Source organism: Acinonyx jubatus, chromosome E3, assembly GCF_027475565.1.
Source record: "Acinonyx jubatus isolate Ajub_Pintada_27869175 chromosome E3, VMU_Ajub_asm_v1.0, whole genome shotgun sequence".
NCBI classification, from domain to species: domain Eukaryota; kingdom Metazoa; phylum Chordata; class Mammalia; order Carnivora; family Felidae; genus Acinonyx; species Acinonyx jubatus.
The window spans coordinates 17,423,742-17,444,350 of NC_069398.1; the positions used below are offsets into that span (position 1 = coordinate 17,423,742).

The window sequence follows — 20,609 nt, forward strand, 5'->3', positions numbered from 1 at the left end:
GCGCTGGGCTCAAACTCATGAACCACGAGATCGTGACCTGAGCTAAAACAGAGTCAGACGCTTCACGGACTCAGCCAGAGAGGCACCCGTAAAGCTGTTTGTAAAGAAAGAGTTTTGCTGTAAAGAGGAATGGACAGTCGGGGCGGTAGCAGGAGGAGGTGTGATTATGTTTTAAGCATGAACAAATACCTGCATTAAATACCTGCATGAGGCAGGGCATGAGTGTCATGGGGAGGAGACGGGAAGGCTAAGCCAGGGATCCTGTGAAGGTTACTGTATGTATGTCATGCCGAGGAGTTCGGAATTCATCCCATCGGCCTGAGCTTCTCCACCTTCCAAGGAATCGTCCGGAGAACGTGTTACCAGCACAGCACCACACCACATCCCCTTGCCCCCCCGCCTTCCGATAGCAGCTGAGGTGGGACAGTCCCTGGGCATGCTGACAAGGCACCGCCTCCAGTGCTCCCAGATCTCTCGGCCTTTCTGCTCAGGGTCTGATCCCAAAGCCCCAGTGGCCTCAGTTTGTGTGGTGGGGAGTCAGTGCCCCCAGGGGCAGCCTTCAACAGCGGGGAAGGGGGTCAGTGGACAAACACCCCAGCCTCCCGCCTTGGGAGGGATACTTCTGAGTTGTGTTCTGTGGGTTCCTCTGAGGGCCCCAGTGGAGTGGAACACCGTGTGCATAACAGCCGGGACCGGCTCAGAAAAACACTGGGGGGGTTTTCTCCTGCCCTATCTTACTCTCCCAACTCCCTCTTGGGAACAGCTTTCACATAAGCAACCTGTACTCAACCCTTGTCTCAGGCTCTGCTTTCAGGGCACCTGAAATGATATCTGTGGAACCAGGGGCTCTGCATTTCCTGTGCACATCAGGCTTTCCTGACACAGAGGTCCCAGGAACCATATATTAAAGAATAGGCAGTGAAAAACAAGAACAATTTTGGAAAGGGGAGTGACTGGGCCAGACCTGCTCTTGTAGAGAACGAACTCTGGCAATGTGAAGTTGAGGTTGAAGGCAGCAAGAGACAGGAAGCAGGGAGACCAATTAGCAGGCTATTACCAATGTCCCAGCAGGGAGCAGCAGTGAGAAGGCAGCAATTGGGGCCGTCTCTTTGTGAAAGTCCTTTGATTTATAAAGTATGTAACAGTTCACACAGAAATGACACCAGCCTTATTTAACATCCCCGGTGCTATGGTTTTTTTAAAGCTTGCGTTTCCAGCATTCCACATTTTTCTTTTTGATCTTCCGCTTCCAAAATGTGATACGTCAGCCTGGTGCCACACAGCTTCATTTTGTTAAATTTTGTGTTTTCAGGATCTTGACATTGGTGCCAAGCACATGAAGCTTTATGTCAATAAAAAGCTCATCTTTGATGGCACGTTGGACAAAGGAGGTGGAGAGGGCCCAGCTGACCTGAGCGTCCTGGTTGGCCAGAAAAACAAGAAGGAGGAAAGAATGGAGAGGACCGTGGGTGCCCCCTCGGGAGAAGGCGGCGATGCCTGCAAGATGGCTGGCACAGATGGGGCCCACTCACAGCCAGCTGGAGCAGCAGTAGATGTGAAGGTTTCTTCCCAAGGAAAGTTATTTGGCGAAAAGATGAATCCTCCCAATTGCACGAAAGACAATTCGTCCAAGTTAAACGAAGACACGAGCTTATTAGCAGCCCCAGCCCCGATGCCGGCCTCGATGGGTGGCGTGCCCCGTCCTCCTCCCTTCCCTGCCCTGGACTCAGAGCCCTCTCTGATCCAACAGCTGGAAAACCTCACGGGCAGAAAAGTCTCCGAGCCACCAGCAAAAACTCCCTCCTGGTTGCAACCTTCTGCCGCGGGGAAGGGCAGGAAGCAGGGAGGCAGGAAGCCAAAACCTCTATGGCTGAGTCCCGAGAAGCCACTGGACCGGGAAGGCGGGCTTCTGTCTGATGACGTCATTGGCGCCAGGGTTGAGGGTCCTCGAGAGGCTGAGATCGGGGATAAAGGCCCCAGGCGTGAGCAAGGGCGAGCAAGCAGCTGGAATGTCATCGCTGGGGAGAGAGCCCAGAAGGTGACCCCCAACGTCTGTGACGACTTTGACATCTTTAACCAGCCCTCCAACAGAGAGCGCCCTGCTAGTGGGAGGAGGGGCCCGAGGAAGGATGCCCTCAGCAGCGGTCACAGTGATGGCCAGCCAACCAGCAGAGGTAAGCTCGAGAAGCTGTCTGACCCGGGTGCCATTGTCCCCCATGATACCCCATGGACCCCAGATAAGGGCCTCCTCATCTGCAAAGCAAGGGGGTTTGGAGGGACAGAGAGAGAGAGAGAGATTGAGAGACAGAATCGGAAGCAGGCTCCAGGCTCCGAGCTGTCCGCACAGAGCCCGACCCGGGGCTCGAACTCACGGACCGCGAGATCATGACCTGAGCGGAAGTCAGACGCTCAACCGACTGAGCCACCCAGGCGCCCCTCCCTTCTCCTTTTGTGAAGAGAAATCAGAGACGTACAATATTATTTTTCAATATTGGCAACTGATTGATACTATTTTTAAACCACTAGGTGGGTCAAAAAAAAAAAAAAATCTCCTGGGAGGACTCACCTGTTTTGTCAACTTTGCAGTAGATTATACGTGAGTAGTCTGAAAGGAGGGTGCCGAAGACTGGGTTTCTGACTATTTGCACTCAGATCTGGCTACTGGGAAGGCGGGCAGCATAGCAGCTACGAGTCGAACCATTTGAATCCAGCCGCTGCGACTTTGAGCTCTGGTACCTCTGGGCTGGGACTTACAGAGCCTGGCATGTCCACTTTCTGAGCCTCAGTGTCCTCATCTGTAAAATGGCACCAGTAACACCCATCCCCGTGGGAGGATAAAATGAGGTCATACGTGTGCAGCGTCGGGCACAAAAAAGCACCCGGAAGGTGTGAGCTGTTGCTCTTCATCACCGTCACCACCCCCCCCCCCCAACCCCGGGATTCTGCCTCCTGGTGTATCTGTGTGCAAAGCCAGGGAATCTATTTCCTAGCGAATCAGGTCGGCATGTCTGTTATTACTGTCCAGAAGACAGACCCCGGGGCCCCTGGGTGGCTCTGTCAGTTCAGCTTTGGACTCTTGCTTTCAGCTCAGGTCACCATCTCATGGTTCGTGGGATGGAGTCTCTGGGATTCTCTCTCTTCCTCTCTCTCTGCCCCTCCTCCACTCGCTCTCTCAAATACACTTGAAAAAACAAAACAACAACACCCCAAAGGTCTGCATTCGGCCCACGTCTACACTCAGACATGCAGAGAATCGGTGGCCTCTTTCAGACCCCCGATGTCACCTGGGGCACCCAGGCAGGTCCCTCGGACTCAAGGTGCCTTTCCATGTGGGCGAAGGGCTCCCTTTTTCCAGAGCTCCTCCCCCCACCCCCCACCCCCACCTGGAGTTAACCCTGAGACTGGGTGAAAGGGAGGAGAGCAGAGCAGACGTGGGGGTGCTCTTTGAGGGTAGGGGCCCCGGGGGCCTGACACATGGTGGGTCCTCTGCAGTGGGGTAGGGGAACTGCCATGGCTGGATGCCTGACGTGTGTGTGTGTGTGTGTGTGTGTGTGTGTGTGTGTGTGTGAAGCTGGGCTCTCGTCCAGGCACGTTACTCAAATGATCCTCATTTTCTCCTCACGCCAGCCCCATTTTACAGCTAAAGAAAATGTGAGGTTTAGGTAACGCTCCTCAGGTCACGCAGCCAGGGAGGGTTGGAGCGGGATTTGAACCCAGGCCAGCCTGCTCCAGCATCCGTGCCTCAAACTACCACCCCTTTGGTGCCCCACCTCCGCAGCGCCCCCGGCCGGGGAGAGCCGGGCACTGCGGAGCCTTCCTGGTAAGACAGACCCCGCACAACCTCTGGGAGCTCCGAGGTGACGGGTGTTATTGTGACTTGTCCACGTTCAGAAGATTCTTCTCTCATTTTAATTTCTTTCCAGGCATTTCACTGCTTGGCTCAATGACACATTAAGAACCGGGCCCTTGAGATTTAATGCTTGTTAAGCCAGTCATGCTAAAAAGGAAAGTTGCTTAGAAATTTTAAATTACCCATTACGTAGAGCCAAATCCCACAGCCGTGCCCTTCAGGAAAGGCGCAAGGCAGAGCCCTCCAACGACGCTTGTAGAATGGATGACCGCCTGAGTTCTTCCCTGGGACTGGAGTCCTGGTGTCACCGAAAGACAGAGCTTGGAAATCCTTTTGTCTGACAGGGCCTCTCATTATAATGACATCCACATCTTGGAAGGGTCCGCATCAGGGGTCCATTGGCTATGGGAGAACGAAATCACATCTGCCCGGTGGGAGCACTGACCCTCCGGAAAGCCTGCGTGCACCCAGGAGACGTGGCCGCGACTCCCTGGGGCTGCCGGGCCCTGCCTCTGCCACGTTCCCTCACTCTTCCTCATGAGGTCAGCTGCCCCTGCTCTTTCCTGGGGGTGGGCAACGGCCTCACTGCCGGGGAGCAACGGTTTCTGGCTGTGGCTCCCAAAGTCTCACGGGAGCCGCTGATTGGTCGACTTGGGTCAGGTGACCACTCTTGGCCCAATCGGCTGTGGCTGGAGGCTGTTCACCTTGAACACGTATGGCTCTGTCGTGTCTGCGTTCGTTTTCATTTCCCGTTTTAGTAACAATCAGCCCATACCCCACGGGGGTGCCGTTGATTTTCCTAAGCTCGGGTTTAGAACTCCGTGCTCCATGTTTACGTCCCTCCGCCAAGAGGTAGTTTTAAACCTTAAATCCGCCATCTCATACGGGTACCCCCCCCCCCAAGACTGTGTCGACTGCACGTGAAAGCAGCCCCAGCAGCTTCGTGGTGTCCGTTCGGGGCTGTGGGCGGGGAGGTTGACAACGACAAAGCGCGGATCACGGCAGCTCCCCAACTCCCGGGGAGCAGTGACCGCGTGTTCTCCAGACAGAGGGAAACGTGGGCCAGCCTGCTGTCACATCCGAGAGGTCCAGGTGAAGGCCCGCACGTCTCTGCGTTCGAAACCCAGAGCGCACATCTCGAGGAGAGTAAGTCGGGAACGCAGACACAGAGTGAGGGCAGAGTCCTGCCTTTCTTGGCCACCCAGGCGGAGAAACACAGGCCGAGTCCCTGACACAGGACGTCCGTTCTCTCTCCTCCGTGCACTTGCAGACCGACCCCCAGGCCATTCATTTCAGTCAGTGGAAATCAAATCACAATAAACTGATGTCATGACGATCCATATGGGAAGTTCCTTCTGCCAGATGTTAAGCCTCGCGCCTGGAGGAAAAGAAGGAAGAAACTCCTAGGGTCTATTTTGATGGCAGATGAGGAGGGGAGAGGACAGGTGCAGGAGAGCTGACAGGTGGAAGCCGGGGGGCGGAGTGGGGGGGGGGGTCCCTCGGCTCCGGGCCTGAACCCAGGGGTTGCATGACGGTGACACCAGCCAGCCGTCCCTGTGCTGGCAAACATGAACTGAGCACTTACGTGCGCCAAGGTCTATGGGACACACCCGGGGAACGGGGCAAAGGAGGAGGCGGGGACAAGATGGGCAGGCACGTGGGGATCCAGGAGAAGAGCATTCCTGGGAGAGGACACTGCAAGGATACGCAGGAAGAGACTTGGGGTGTCCATGGAACAGAAAGGCCGGCACGGTGGAGCTGATCGTCAGGGAGGAAGGTATGAGGCGTGGCGGCATGGTGAGGAGTCAGATGCTTCCCAGCAAGGTAGAGACAGTGGCAGTTGGGGGGTTTGGTGACAAGTTCCCTTTGAGGCACACGGAGTTTGGAGTGACAGAATGGACATGTCTCGGCCTTCCGAGGAGTCTTTGGAACTGGACGGTGGTGGCCGGGGGAGACAAGCCAGAACTTGATGCAGAAAATCGAGCAGTGCCTGCCTGGCAGCCAGGAGCTGGCTGGGTGAGGCCAGAGAGGAGGACCGGAGGGGGCCGAGGCCTGGGGCAGGGCAAGGGCGTGGGGAGGCTGACAGCAGCAGAAACAGCAGCGGAGAGCCCGGAAGTGCCAACGCTCCTGAGCAGGCGAGGAGGGACCACCAAGTGGAGGAGCTGTGTCTGGGATGTGGGGCATGAGGACTGAGGAGAGATCGAGTGCACGGAGTCATCGTGTACGTGCAGAAAGTCAGCGCAGGGCAGGGTCGTGGGAATTATAGGACTCCTATGGAGGCAAGGGACAGAAAGCCACCAGGGGTTTGGCTTCAGGCATGGCTGGATCCAGGGGCTCAGATGATGTCATTGGGGCTCTCCATCTCCTGGCTCACGTCCCCGGTGTTGGCTTCGTTGTCAGGCAGCCCCCCCTCCCCCACAGCGCAGCAAGCTGGCCAGCGGCACTGCACGCTCACGTCCGATATCCTGCAGCAGACGGGAGCCACTTTAAATTTTTTTTTAATGTTCATTTTATTTTTGACGTTGAGACAGAGCATGGGCGGGGGAGGGGCAGAGAGAGAGGGAGACACGGAATCCGAAGCCGGCTCCAGGCTCCGAGCTGCCAGCACAGAGCCCGACGCGGGGCTCGAACCCACGAACTGTGAGATCATGACCTGAGCCGAAGTCAGACGCTCAACCGACTGAGCCACCCAGGTGCCCCAGAGGAGGGCCACTTCAAAGTGAGCCCCCCTCTCTCCATAGTTCCCTTCCCAGCCTAGAAGGGCACTGTCGGGATTTGCCTCATCGGGATGGTCTGAAGGCGGGGTGATCCCCAAAGGAAAACCAAGAGAAGGGCAAGCGGGGTTTGGGTGAGCCCAACAGCAACTCCACAAAGAGGCCCCAGCTTGCAGGGCTTGAGGGAGAGAGAACACAGTGGCCGCAGCAAAGGGAAGGAGAAAATGGGGGGGGGCAGTTGGAGGAAGTCATGAGATCAGGTCTGGCTTCCTTTTTCTTTCAGGTGGGAGAGATTTATGCGCATCTGCAGGCGGAGAGAGGGCAAGGTGCCAGTGGGGAAGAGATGATTGAGGGTTCTGGAGAGAGGGGATAATGGATGGAGCCGGGCCCCCTAGGAGACAGGCAGAAAATGGAGTGCAGGGCACCATCCGATATGAAAGGAGAAAAAACAGAACATCAGTGTCAGCTGCTGTTTTTCCAGAATGACACCCTTACACGGCAGTTAGCCGTGGCGTGGCCGCGAGGGCAGGGCCGCTGCTTGGTGCGCACGCTGGGCCCTTTCTGTTCCGCGAGGAGGAGAGCGCAGCCTTTGGAGCGCGCCTCTGAGGGCCCGACTGTGTTCTCCGTGTGCTGGGGACGCGGGCTTCCGATCTGGAAGCCAACCTAGCCACGCACAGAAGTAAATTCCTTGCTTGTAACATACCTGTGTTGTTGGCAGTTTCTATAGCACCTTCTCCCGGTTATAAAAATAACACATCCAGGGAACTCGGAAGATCAGGTGACAAAGAAGCTAAAAGCCCTCCCTACTCCCGTCCCAGAAAGGATCGTGGTAACACGTTGGCGCGCACCGCCCGTGCTAGGATCTGCTGCATCTGACAGTCGCGGGTCTGGCTTTTTCCCACTCGGCGTTCTTTCACGAGCGTTCCACCTGCCGTTAGGCAGTCTTTGAAGACGCTGTCCAAGTCACGTGACGTGACAGGCTCAGAGCAGACCCCCTGGCTGCTGACTCAGGCGCGACTGGCGGTGGCGTGACCCCCGCCCGTCCTGTGAGTGTCTGACACGCCGGATGATTTCCAGCAAAGGTTGTCACACAACAAAGTGTCTTCCCTCGATTTGCATGGCAGTTGCCTTAGGAAATTCAAAACGTCTTTTCGGGAGGCCTGGGTGGCTCAGTTGGTGAAGCATCCGACTCTTGGTTTCGGCTCAGGTCATGATCTTGCGGTTTGTGAGTTCGAGCCCCGCATTGGGCTCTGTGCTGACGGGGCAGAGCCTGCTTGGGCTTCTCTCTCTCTCCTTGTCTCTCTGCCTCTTCCCTGCTTGTGCGCATGCTCTCTCTCTCTCTCTCTGTCTCTCAAAATAAATAAACTTAAGAAAAAAAAATTCAAAGTATATTGAAAAATACTTTGCTTTTTGTAAAACAGCCAGATTCTAGACTTGAGTAACCATCGTCAATTTTTTACCAACCTGAATGTGGCATGTGACAGGAGGCCCCGACTGTCCTGCACAGGGCAGGATACTAACATCCCGGTCCCACCCATCAAAGGCCAGCAGGGCCTCTAGGCATTGAGACCCCAAGAGCCACCCCACTGATCTCTAGAATGCCGCCCCCCCCCCCACCGAGGGCGACCCCACCTGGCCGAGAGCCCCTGGGTGAGACAGCCTGTAAAGGTCCCTGCTTGCACACAGGGCACTAATGGGGCTTCACCCTCCTGTGTTCTTCCAGAAGACGCCCGGTCCACCGAGACGCCGCCACGACCCCAGTGGTGCAGTGAGCAGGAACACACGCTGCATGAGTCCTGGGACTCCCTCAGTGCCTTTGACCGCTCCCACCGGGGACGCATCTCCAACATGGAGCCGCAGGGGGACATCCTGGACGAGTTCCTGCAGCAGCAGAAGGCCAGCCGGCACGGCGAGCAGCCGCCCCCGTGGAAGGAGGAGAAGCTGGGGCCAAGGAGAGGCCGGGAAGACAGTCCCGTAGAGACGGACGACGCGAGTGACTTTGAAATCCCCGTCTTGCCTTACGGACAGCGCCTGGTCATCGACATCAAGTCGACGTGGGGGGACAGGCACTATGTCGGCCTTAATGGAATAGAAATATTCAGCTCCAAGGGGGAGCCAGTGCAGATCGCGAACATTCAAGCCGAGCCCCCCGACATCAATATTTTACCGGCCTACGAGAAAGACCCCCGCGTGGTCACCAACCTCGTCGACGGGGTGAACAGGACCCAGGACGACATGCACGTCTGGCTGGCCCCTTTCACACTGGGCAAGCCCCACACCATCTCTGTAGACTTCGTGCACCCTTGCCAGGTCGCCCTGATCCGGATCTGGAACTACAATAAATCTCGGATACACTCCTTCCGTGGCGTGAAGGACATCACCATGCTGTTAGACTCGCAGTGCATCTTCAAAGGAGAAATCGCCAAGGCCTCGGGGACCCTGACAGGAGGTACAGTATGTCTGTAAGAATGTTCTGGAAGCCTCCACCTGCCACCCGCTGAGGCTCTGAGGAAACACTAAAGACCCTGGCTCGCCAGTGACAGATGGGTTTCTCCTCTTCCTAGGCCCGGCCCACTCCTCCCCTTTTGCAGCACGGGGGTGTGCGGGGGTGCATGGGGGAGCTGACCTCATTTAAACGTCTCCCCTGGGCGCTGGCCCCACTCAGCTTCCCTAGAGCCTCAGTCGGAGAAGGGGGAATTCTTCCGCAAGCAACTTATTGAGGGGGTGCTCCCAGGAGAGCCTGTGGGCCAAGGAGAGAGACAGGATAGGAATGAGGGGAAGCCAGGCAAGGATACGATTTGGGAGAAGCCCAGCCTCAGCCCGATCCCAGAGAGAGCTCTGGAGCTTAAACTGCAAAGTCCGTCCTTCCTGAAAGCAAAGCAGAAGAGCTCTGGAACCCTGCAGGCTCCCCGGTTTGGGGGTGTCACTCCCACGCCCTTCCAGGCAAGCCTCCAGCCCCCCAAAAAAGGATCGGCAGGGATCTGGGTGGGGGTCCCAACAGCATCCTGCCAGGATGCCTCGCCCACACCTAAAAACATTACCTACTTCAGGACCGATCACCATGACCCTCCTTAGATTAGATGCCTTCATTGATCTAGGCCACGGGAATCCCATTTGCGGTGGGTGAATAATAAATAATGAGGTTTGCTTACACAAATCGGGGACGGTGGGTGGTTTGGGATTTTCTAGCACAAAGGTTGATGGGTTTGGGTTCCCGGTCTACAAACTATTTGGATTTGGGGTGAGTCGACTCTTCTGTCTTCCTTGTGACCCATCCAGCCCCAGAGCACTTTGGAGACACCATCTTATTCACGACCGACGATGACATTCTGGAGGCCATATTCTGTTCTGATGAGACATTTGACGTGGACGTGGAGGGTCCCTGCAGCCTGCAGAGTGGGGAGACGCTGAGGAGGCCGAGCACCGCCGACAGCGAGGGGGAGGAGAGGCCCTACACCCAGGCCGGCTCATGGGCTGAGGACCGAGTAGGACTGGCGGGGGGGGGGGGGGGGAGGGGGGTGCGGGTAGGGGCAGGGGGCACCCCCAGAGGGATTTCTTCTCCCAACTCCGGGTATAACAGGAAGAATGAAGATAGATAGCCTTTAAGCTGCTGGTGCTACTGTTTTGACATTTCCCATTTTTCTACTTCATTTTTTGGCCCTGTGTGTCATATTTCATTTTCTAATTATTTTTTATTTTTTTATTTTTTTTTAAACCAGAGTGAAGAAAGTATTCAAATTTTAATCAAAGCTAGGAGAAAGCGGTCCTGCGTCGTCTCTGTAATTTAGAGGTTGGCAGTCTCAGGGGAATTTTCGCTTTGGGTTGTGTTTTGATCACTCACTGTTGTTTTTGACGGAAAGGACTAGAAACGCTCTTAATGGGCAGACTTAGAATTAAAATAATGATAATCCCAGCGATTGTTTCCCACACACGTATAGTGATCTTGTGGAGCGCTGTGTATACTATGCTTAACCAGGTAGAGACCATTAAACCCCCCATGTAAGAAACCAAGGCTCAGGCAGGTTAAGTGAGTTGCCCAAGGGCACACAGCAGGAGAGTAACCAGGCTTGAACTTGAATGTATGACTCCAAAGTCTGTGTTGGGTTTTTTTTAAGGCTTTTTTTTTTTTTTAATGTTTATTTATGTTTGAGAGAGACAGTGACAGAGACACAGACAGAGAGAACGCAGGGGAGGGGCAGAGAGAGAGGGAGACACAGAATCTGAAGCAGGCTCCAGGCTCTGAGCTGTCAGCCCAGAGCCCGACGCGGGGCTCGACCTCACAGCCCGCAAGATCCTGACCTGAGCCGACACTTAACCGACTGAGCCACCCAGACGTAACTCCAGAGTATGTGTTTTAAACTCATAAACCAATTTTTTCAGAAATGAAAGACAACCTTCAGGGAAAGGGTCAGTCCAAGTGAAGGACCAGCAATCAAGAGAACCAGCGTCCCCAGGGATGTTCTTGAGGCCCTAAGGGGGAAAAGGAGATGGTTACAGAGGGTGGGGGAGAGGAGAGGGGTCCCCTGGAATCCAGAGGACAGAAGGCGGGGCCTGGCAAGGTCAGGAGGAGACAGGAGTTGCTAGTTCATCTTGATAATTGTCCTGATTTTTTTTTTCAAGAAAAGCCAGAAACCTGGGTTTTTATGTAAACTGTCCCAATTAAAACCTATTGGCAACTAAGTGGAAATGCTTTCAAACCTTCTATGAGCTGTCCCAGGAGGCTCAGGGAGGGTGGAGAACAGGGCAGCGACCTTCCCTGGTGACCCGAAGCTACTCGGTGTCATAGATGCTCCTGGCGGGCCACCCTCCCCACGCTCCTCCCCACAGCCAGGTGGGAAAGGGCCTGAAGAGGCTCTGTCTAGGGGCTGGGCCAAAGGATCCAGTAGGTTGTTCCTGGGCTCCATGCTGAGCCTGCTTGGGATTCTCTCTCTGCCCCTCCCCCGGCTCGCACAGGTGCATGCTCACTCTCTCCAAATAAATAAATAGCCATTTTTAAAATGAGATGCCCAGGCCCCGAGGCTGAGAACCAGTCTCTGTGGTTGAAATTTTTCACTCTCCTTCTCTTCATCCCTCCCTCCTGATCCTCCTCCCCCCCTCCTCCCTCCAGCACCCTAGGTAAACATTTATTGGGTCCTTCCCTATTCCAGAAAATCTGATCACTTTAGCTGGTGGCGTCAGACTCCTCCCCAACCAGAAAGAGCTGCTCGTGAGGACTCAGACACATGACGGCTGCCCATGTTACCAGTCACAGAGCTTCTTCCACAATGGTAGAAAATGCAAGAAAAGACACAGATCCCCGTGGACAGCAGTATCTGGGAAAATGGCTAGCCAGCTGTGCGGGTATCACAAATCACCTTCTTCCTCTCTGCTTCTCCCCCAATCCGTGTGTAGGTCCCAGAGCTGGAGCCACCACTCAGTCCGCCTGTCCCTGCAGTAACCACCCCAGAGCCAGGCATCTACCATGGGATCTGTGAGTATCCTCTGTTGGGACCATGTCCAGTGGAAGGAGGACTGTCAGGGGCCCAGGGCAGTCATGGCCACTTGGGGCAGGGATCCCCTAGACGGTTGGGCAGGTTGTACACTGCACAGAGAGGCCAAGCCGTGGATGGAGCCACATCATTTCACAGAAGGGGGTACCTGTCTGCAGTTGGCCTTTTCCGGAAGGGCACTTTTGCATCTTGCATGCAGACACCTTATGTGTTAGTTGTGGCCCTGACCCAGGAGGCTGCAGCGGGAGCCCAGAAAGCATAGGCCAAGCAGACGTAAGAGCAAGAAGAGACCCAAGGCATCTGTCGTCCGGTGGTTTGGGCTGTCCCTTCAAACTCATGCACAAAGGAAATCTGCGTCGTCCCTGCTCCAGGTGGGGCGTGAGTGGCAGGAATCCTGGCCCAGGGTCCCAGGTCTTCTGAGAAGTCTGGATTTTTATGTGAAGTCTCCGGACTTTTTAAGCGTTGGTGGACTAATTTTATGCTATTTGTAAATACCGCATGAACCAAACGGAACGCTTGTGGTATATCCAGCCAGCGGGGTGCCAGTTTGTGGCCTCTGAGCAAACCCCATCGGGGCTTCACTGTGTCTGTTCCCTCTTCTTTTCCCACTCACCCTTCCAGCCAGTTCCTCCCTTACTCTGTGTGCGTCCCACCAGCACCTCTGCTGCGTCCTGGGGAATCTTCAGGCCCAAGGTCCTGGCTGAGCAATCTCCCCCCTGTCCCATTCCCTGTCCCCCATGAAGGAGGCCCTGGCGGTCAGTCCTTTGCAGCCACACCAGTGGACTCCCTCTTGAGGGAGGGCAGCGAGCAGGACAGGCAGAGGGAGGGGACCGGGCCTCATACACCCGTATCTACGGGTGTCAGCACACGCGGGGAGCGGCAAGGCCCAGGGCAGCGCGTGTGGGAGGACTCAGCTGTGAGCCGTCAGCTCTGCCCTCCGCTGGAGGAATGAGCCCTGCGGTCCTGGGCTGGGACCCGGCTGTGCCCCCACCACATCCTCGGCGCCCCCTTCTCAGGGCATTGCTGCCACACGCAGCTCCCCCCCGGAAGCCTGCCCGTGTGCCGAGCGAGAGCCAGCTCTCCCCCCCTCACTGCACAAAGACGAATTCCTCTTAGAAGGGGAAGATGCCTCCCTTTGAATCCCCGCAGATCCTTACATTCCAGAACACTCTCTCAACTGACAGCAGAGAATTTTTTTAGAACCAACCTAGTGCAGGCGAGAGCCTGGTTTGGGGCTTGGTTTTGTCCCCCCCGTTCGGGCACCACGCTGAGGCTTTCCTGTGTCATCTCACTGAACCCTCAGTTCTCATTCCGTCCGCACAGCCGGATTCAAGTGTGCGAATGACCTCATCTAGCCTAGGTGTCTCCCTCCCGCTCTCTGCCCTGTCTCACTCTCTCTTGTCTTTCTCCCATTCAGACCCTGGCCACCCAAGAGCTTCTGGAAGCTCTGGCTTTACATTCCCGTTCTGCCCGGCAGACCCAGATAAATGAGAGTTTCTGTTCCCATTGAGTCCAACAGCGTTCCAGAATCATGTCTCCTGGGCCTGGCTTGGGTCACGTGCCCATCCATAAACGAATGACCGGGGCTCACCGCAGCGGGGAGGGAGTCGGAGTGTGGGATGGAAAACTCCGTGCAGCCTGGGTCCGAGGCGCATCCCTGAAGCCAGAGGTGAGGGGTCAGCCCCCCAGTGTTCTAGGAGAGGTCAGAATGCCAAAGCCAGAAAAGGAAGGAAGGAAGGCTGGCCAGAAGCAGCCACTGTCCCCTTCATCTGATGATTTCCCCGAAGATGCTGTCTGTAAATGTCCTTCCTGCCCAACCAGCTTCTGACCTTTCTTGGAAATGTGATTTCAGTGCCTCTGAGAGTTTTGCCCCAGAGTAGAGCTCCGAGCCCTTCTTGCTCTAGGGAAAGTGTGATTTTCCTGCTTCTCTACTTGGTCGGGAGAAGAGCATCCTGACCAAGCATCCTCTGCCCTCTCAGAGCCCTGCAATTTCTGAGTCTCTCTTCCCCGAACATTTTTGTTTCCCCTGCTGTCTCTAAAATCCTAAACCCACTTCGCCAGCCTGCGCAAGTGGAGAGAGCTTTGATAACGTGACCCGGGGGGGTGCGCTGGGGTTGGTAAATATGGCCAATCCTATTAATGTTTTGAAAGGGGATATATGACTTGCTAATTTGCAGATGACACTAATTTGGGGCGTTTTGCAAATATCAGCAGTGATGAATAGGAAAGTAGCTGAGAGAGTTGAAATGTGGGAGAGAAATAACAAAATTAATTTCCATTTATATAAATACTAATTGATACACCAGAGGAAAATGAATGTGGAGCGTGGATATTAGCTCAAACAGGAGCGCGGGCGCCTTTGGAGCAACCCCAAATTAGATGTCCGAGTAGTACCTCGTGCCAGGCAAGCCAAGGGGCGTCCGGGGAGAGGCTGGGGAGCCCTGTCTTGTTTCCCTGGGGGCAGGTGGCATTTCTGTCTCACGGTGATCCCCTCATCCAAATCCACTGCGTCCTCCACCTCCGTGCACACTGCCTCTTGGGAGCACAAGTGGGCCTGGGTGGCTCAAGTGTCTGACCCCGGCTTGGGTCATACCCTCGCAGTCCAGGAGTTCAAGCCCCGCGTCAGGCTCTGTGCTGACAGTTCGGAGCCATGAACCTGCTTCAGATTCTGTGTCCTCCTCTCTCTCTGCCCCTCCCGCGCTTGCACTCTGTCTCTCTCTGTCTCTCAAGAATAAATACACATTAAAAAAAAAATTCCAAGTCCATCCCTCCAGTGGCTTCTCATCTCAGGGAGAAGAAAATCTAGACTTCAGGACGTGAGCCAGCCCCTGCCCCACCTTCTGACCTCCTTTTCCTCCACCGCCCCCCTCGATCACTTGGTCCTAACCACAGATCACATTGGCTCCCGTCCCAGAGCCAGTGCCCTTGCTGTCCTCTCAGCTTAGAATATTCTTCCAGAAATGCTGAAGAATGGCGGCCTCCCACTCCTTCCCCGGGCCTCAGCCCCACTGTCACTACCTCATTCCCTCTTATTTCCCTCACGGTACTCATAGCTCTGTGGAAGTATCGTATTTGTCTGTCACGTGCTTCTTGTCTGTCTTCACCGCGACGGAAGCTTCTAGAGAGATGTGACCCCCGGACCCCCAAGTCCAAGGGCAGGGCTTTGCACATAGCAGATGATCAATAAATATTCATTTACCCTTAACTGTGAATTTGGTGTCAGGCGATGGGTTTACACTGATTCATTTCCCTGCAGGTATTTAAAAAGTGACACAGAAAACTCTGTTGGCCTTATCTGTTTTCCAGATACTGTTCTAGGCTCTGGGGACACAACAGGGAACACAACTAACAGGGCTCCTCCCCTCAGGGAGCTTCCATCCGAGTGGGGCAGACGAGAAAACACATAAGCAAACAGATGTAGACCACGTGGTCAGGCAGCAAGTGCCGTGGCAGAAAACAAAGCAGAGAGTGATGGGGGCGCCTTTGGAGCTCGTGTGGTCGGGGGAGGCCTCTCTGAGGAGATGACATTTGAGCACAGGCTCGCGATGCAAAGGAGCGCATCGATTAGCTTTTGCTGCGGAACAAACCAACCGAGACTTCAGTGGCTTTTGCGCGACCCCTGTTTATCCGTGAGGGGCTCATAATTCCGTGGCCTGGCTGGGCAGTCCTCCCGTGGGCTGGCTCGGCCGGCCTCTCCTGGGCCTGCTGGTCAGCCGGCAGATGGGCCGGCGGCCGAATGGTCTAGGGCATCTTCGCTCACACGTCCGGCAGCTGGGAGGCTGTTGGCTGGAGGGGCAGGGAGACTGGGTCGGCCCGGCTCCTCCACGCGGCAGGACGCCCAAGGGATAAGCCCCAGTGCACGCGTGTGCTTTCTGTGCCCCCACTGGCCACGGCAGGTCACATGACCCAGACTCGAGCCGTGCAGAGATAGACCCCCGCTTTCGCACGGGAGGAGCAGCCAAGTCTCGTGGCAAAGGGTCTGTGCTCACGGTGCACGCCGTCGGTGCCTTGAGAAGCTAGGACGTGCCCGTTACCATGCAGGTCACCCGGCTTTGACGTCTGCCGCCCAGATGCCCCGGGGCTGCCTCGGCAGAGAGCAGACGGGATCTGAGGCTGAGTTGCAGCGCGCAGAAGAGTGTGAACCCTCTGAACGCGGCCTCCCCAGAAGGGCGCCAAAAGAGGCTCCACATCCTTCCAGGGTAGGGAGTTCACGGGGCTTGGCCCCGCTCTAACGGGAGACCAGTTAGGAGAGAAGAGCTCCAGCCACATACCTGTTGGGGCCTGACCTTGGTCAGGATTCGTTTGATTTGAGCTATTGGGGCAAACGGGTGACTCACCTGGGCCGTATTGCCCCAGGACCCCAGAAGGTCACGTCCAAAGGGTCTCTGATGGAGCCCGGGTGAGGCAGGGGCGAAAGGATAGAGGTGTCATTGTGGGTCGTGGCTCACCCCGAGAGTTAACCCTCCGGCAGGGCAAACGGATGTTTACCAAACGGTCACAAGATCACAGTGGTGGCCAGGGCAGGGAAATGGAAACTCACAGTGACACGGCAGGCTGCGGATGGAGGTTTGACGGGGTCAGGCGGGCTTCTGAAGTGAGTTGGGATCTGAAGGATGCGCACCCGTTGACTAGGCTATGTGAGTTCCAGACAGCAATAGCAGCATGTGCAAAGGCCCTGTGACAGGAGACAGGAATGGAAATGTGAGTGACGGACAGTCTGGGTGGAGCCCAGCTCCCTGTTGTAAGAGGAGGTTAGACAAGTAGGTAGAAGCCAGATGGCCGAGGCCTGTTGGCCAAGCATCACTCTGGCGGGAAGCCCCGCTACGGTGTTAGGCAACATGATGGACGAGTGGAGAAAGGATCCAGGGCTATGTGCAGGGTCCAGTCATCCTGCAGACGCTTCCAGAACATCAGCGGTGTCCCAGGCCTGAGGGCCACTAAGAGGAAAGGTGGAGAGCCCACCCTGAAGGCCCTTTCATCTGAGTCTGGGTTTTCAAGGCGGTAGAACAGAGGCTGAATGAAGGTCATCCCTTTTCCCGTCTCCGTCTGGGAGCCTCCTCCGGAATGTTTGGCGTTCATGGGCCGCCTTTCCTCCTGTTACAGGCCTTCGGCTGAATTTCACTGCCTCCTGGGGGGACCCGCACTACCTGGGGCTCACAGGCCTGGAAGTGGTGGGCAAGGACGGCCAGGCGCTGCCCATCAGCCTGCACCAGATCTCCGCCTCCCCCAGGGACCTGAACGACCTTCCTGAGTATGCCGATGACTCCCGGACCCTGGACAAGTAAGTGTCCATAAGAAGCCGCCTGCGGCGACTTCCAGAGCAATCCCCTCCGACCACGAGCAGTGGACCACTTTCGGCCCCCGAGAGGCGGGGTCGCTCACGCTCAGACGTGGAGCTGGTGCGGATCTGTTCTGTCTCCCAGACTCCAGATTCAGACATCAAATAGCGTTCCCTCTTCCACCTTCCTGCCAGCCCGTGAGGTGTGGGTCTTCCCAGTTTATTTTACTGTATTTTTTGAGGTTTCCTTATTTATTTTGAGAGAGGGGGGGAGCGAGAAAGAGAGAATCCCGAGCAGGTTCCGTATCATCGGCGCAGAGCCCGATGCAGGGCTTGATCTTATGAACCATGATATCATGACCTGAGCCGAAATCAAGAGACGGGGAGTCGGGCGCTTAACTGACTGAGCCACCCAGGCGTCCCCACCCAGACTAGTTTTGAGTGGCACAGTCCTCTGAATGGAGGTCCCCGGGGAAACCAACATCCATGCACTTAATTAACCACTAAGTTCCACTGTCTTCCACTGCCTCCGTGTCCTTATCAGTAGCATGAGGACAATAAATCCCATGGCCGGAGGGCGGGAAGGGGATTGCCACACCCCACCCGCACCCCCTGTCTGGCCCAGGGGACTCCCCCCTGCTTTGTCTTAAGGGACCCCTTAACCGCGGCCCTCACACCTGCTGTCAGCACCTGCTCACCAACCACGCGGCACTCTGCATCTTGGCAGATCAGACTCCCGCATGCTCAGGCTCGGAGCCCGCAAGCCCAGCTCCTGTTGCAAGAGTGATCAGCCCACGGCCGGCCCTGCTTGTCCATCCACACCCACCCGCATACCACCCCCGCCTCAGTTTGCGTTACCCCAAACCCCAGGCCCGAGAGCACTTCATCTCTAAATACTTCGGCGTGTAGCTCTAACCAATAAGGACTTTAGGAAGAACATCATCTCACTACCACCATTACACCCCCCAAAATTCAAATTAACACTGATTCCCTAAATGAGTAGGGTATCTAGCAAGTTCCTATTTCCCTTGACAGTCTCTTCACCTTCCTTTCTTAACAGTTTGTTTCTCAAATTGAGGTCTAGGTAAGGGTCCACACATTCTGATGGGTTGTTCTGAGATTCCCCATAAGTTCCACCCATTGTGATTGGTTGGTTTGGGATCCAGATAAAAGTCCATACATTGTGATTCTTTGTTATGTCACTTTTCTTCTTTTTAAATGTTGATTGATTGATTGATTTTTTGAGAGAGAGAGACAGAGCACGAGTTGGAGAAGGGCAGAGAGAGGGGGAGACACAGAATCTGAAGCAGGTTCCGGGTCTGAGCTGTCAGCACACAGCCTGGCTTGGGCTCAAACTCATGAACCACGAGACCATGACCTGAGCCAAAGTTGGACACAACCAACTGAGCCACCCAGGTGCCCCTGTTAAGTCTCTTAAGCCTCTTATAATCTCTAGGTTCCCTCCCATCTTTTTTCACTTTTTCTTCGAAATTATCTGTTAAAGAAAGGGTTTTTTTCTCCCCCCCCCCCCCCACCCCATAGTGTCAGGATTTTACTCGTTGTATCTCTATGGTGTTGTTTAACCTGTTCCTCAGGCCCCTGTATTTCCTGTAAATTCTTCATTAGATCTAGACGCCTCATCCGATTGAAGTTTGACCACCAGGGCAAGACGTGACCATGGGGGTGTCGATGTCACTGTGCATTCCCTTCAGGACATATAGAATGTCTGCTTGTCAGGGTTCTTGTGACATTGGCGGTCAATGCTCAGTGGGCACACCCATTACTATATTAGGGGTTTGGGTGCAGGATGGTGGTCCACCGATCCTATCATTCTTTTTCTCATCAATAAAGAGAAATTTTTCTTCAATGATTTGGTTACTCTGAGGTACAAGTCAAATAGGAAAGGCAGTCTGAATGCTTGGTTCTTTCCCTTTATTTTTCAGCTTTCAGAATAAAAAGGTGTTTCTCTCGCATACTAAAACATTTGTGTTTGGGGGCACCTAGGTGGCTCAGTTGGCTAAGCATCCGACTCTTGATCTCAGCTCAGGTCTTGATCTCAGGGTCGTGAGTTCAAGCCCCACATTGAGCTCCATGCTGGGCGTGAAGTCTACTTAAAAAAAAAAAAAAAAACTTTGTGTCTGACGATCATAAATCATGAACTTACACAGACTGTGTTTGAAGGTTTTCAATTTATTACAGTTTTTATCTTATTGATGCTCTTAAATACTGAGAGCTCCTGGATCCTTTTTTTTTTTTTTTTTTAAGTTTTGTTAACATTTATTTCTTCTTGAGAGACAGAGCACAAGCAGGGAAGGGGCAGAGAGGGGGGGTACACAGAATCCGAAGCAGGCTCCAGGCTCCCAGCTGTCAGCACAGAGCCCGATGCAGGGCTCGAACTCACAAGCCGCGAGATCATGACCTGAGCTGAAGTCAGATGCTCAACCGCCTGAGCCACCCAGGTGCCCCCTGCACCCTTTTTTAAAAATAGGAGTCTGTGACAGCTTTCCTGCTTTCTGATGTGACAAGATATTCCAGGCTCCCCTTGTATATTTCTGATCCCAGATGTGGAATTGACCATTTTCCCCAAGAATTTCTGGTTCCTTCTATTGGGAAATGGTATTTAGAGACCATAATCTAGCCACGAGAGATGCTCATTGCTACTGGGTTTCTGTGGAACCAGTTTCTGTAGAAACCAGTTTCTAGGTGTTTCTGTGAACAGAGCTGGGAAGTATCGTTTAGATAGTCTTGAAGGGGTCTGTAGGGGCTTGCCTTCACTGTCAACTGTAAACCCTTCAACAACTCTCTCTACTTTCAGAATTAAGCAGCAGTTTTGCTATGGAGGCAGCCCCATCTCTAGGACAGAGAAGCAATTGCTTTTAGAAGGAAACAGAAGGTTCTCTGGCCAGCCTAATTCCGCAAACACCTCCGTTTGAAATTGCTGAATTTCCTCAGTTTTAAGATGCCAGCGGTTGTAAGACATGCCATCCATCAATTTAATAACCGCCTTTTAGAGAAAAAAAGAAACATTACCTCCTTGGATGAACACTTAGATTGTAAGATTTATTCCAAATCCAGAACTTTAAAATGTAAAAGGAAAACATAAAGTTTTATTTTAAAATCTAGGAATGTCTCCCAGGGCAGCAGCCTCAAAGTCACCAGGAATATAAGAGGGAGAGGAGAGAGGGTTCCCCGAGAAGCTGAGAGTTGGGTCCCCGTTCCTGGGGCCAGGCCACTCAGTGGCAATGCCAGGCACAGGCCGGAGCCACAGGATGACGGCC

At 54.6% G+C, this 20,609-nt stretch overlaps 1 protein-coding gene across 1 annotated transcript in view; it reads left to right on the forward strand.

Moving 5' to 3' along the window:
• Positions 1-20,609, forward strand: part of KATNIP (katanin interacting protein) — a 194,434-nt gene that overhangs the window by 158,878 nt on the left and 14,947 nt on the right. Inside the window, exons 16-20 of the mRNA XM_027051144.2 lie at positions 1,313-2,174; positions 8,288-9,013; positions 9,844-10,049; positions 11,956-12,034; positions 17,157-17,334. Of these exons, the coding sequence (XP_026906945.2) occupies positions 1,313-2,174; positions 8,288-9,013; positions 9,844-10,049; positions 11,956-12,034; positions 17,157-17,334 (2,051 nt within the window). The remainder of the gene's footprint in view (positions 1-1,312; positions 2,175-8,287; positions 9,014-9,843; positions 10,050-11,955; positions 12,035-17,156; positions 17,335-20,609) is intronic.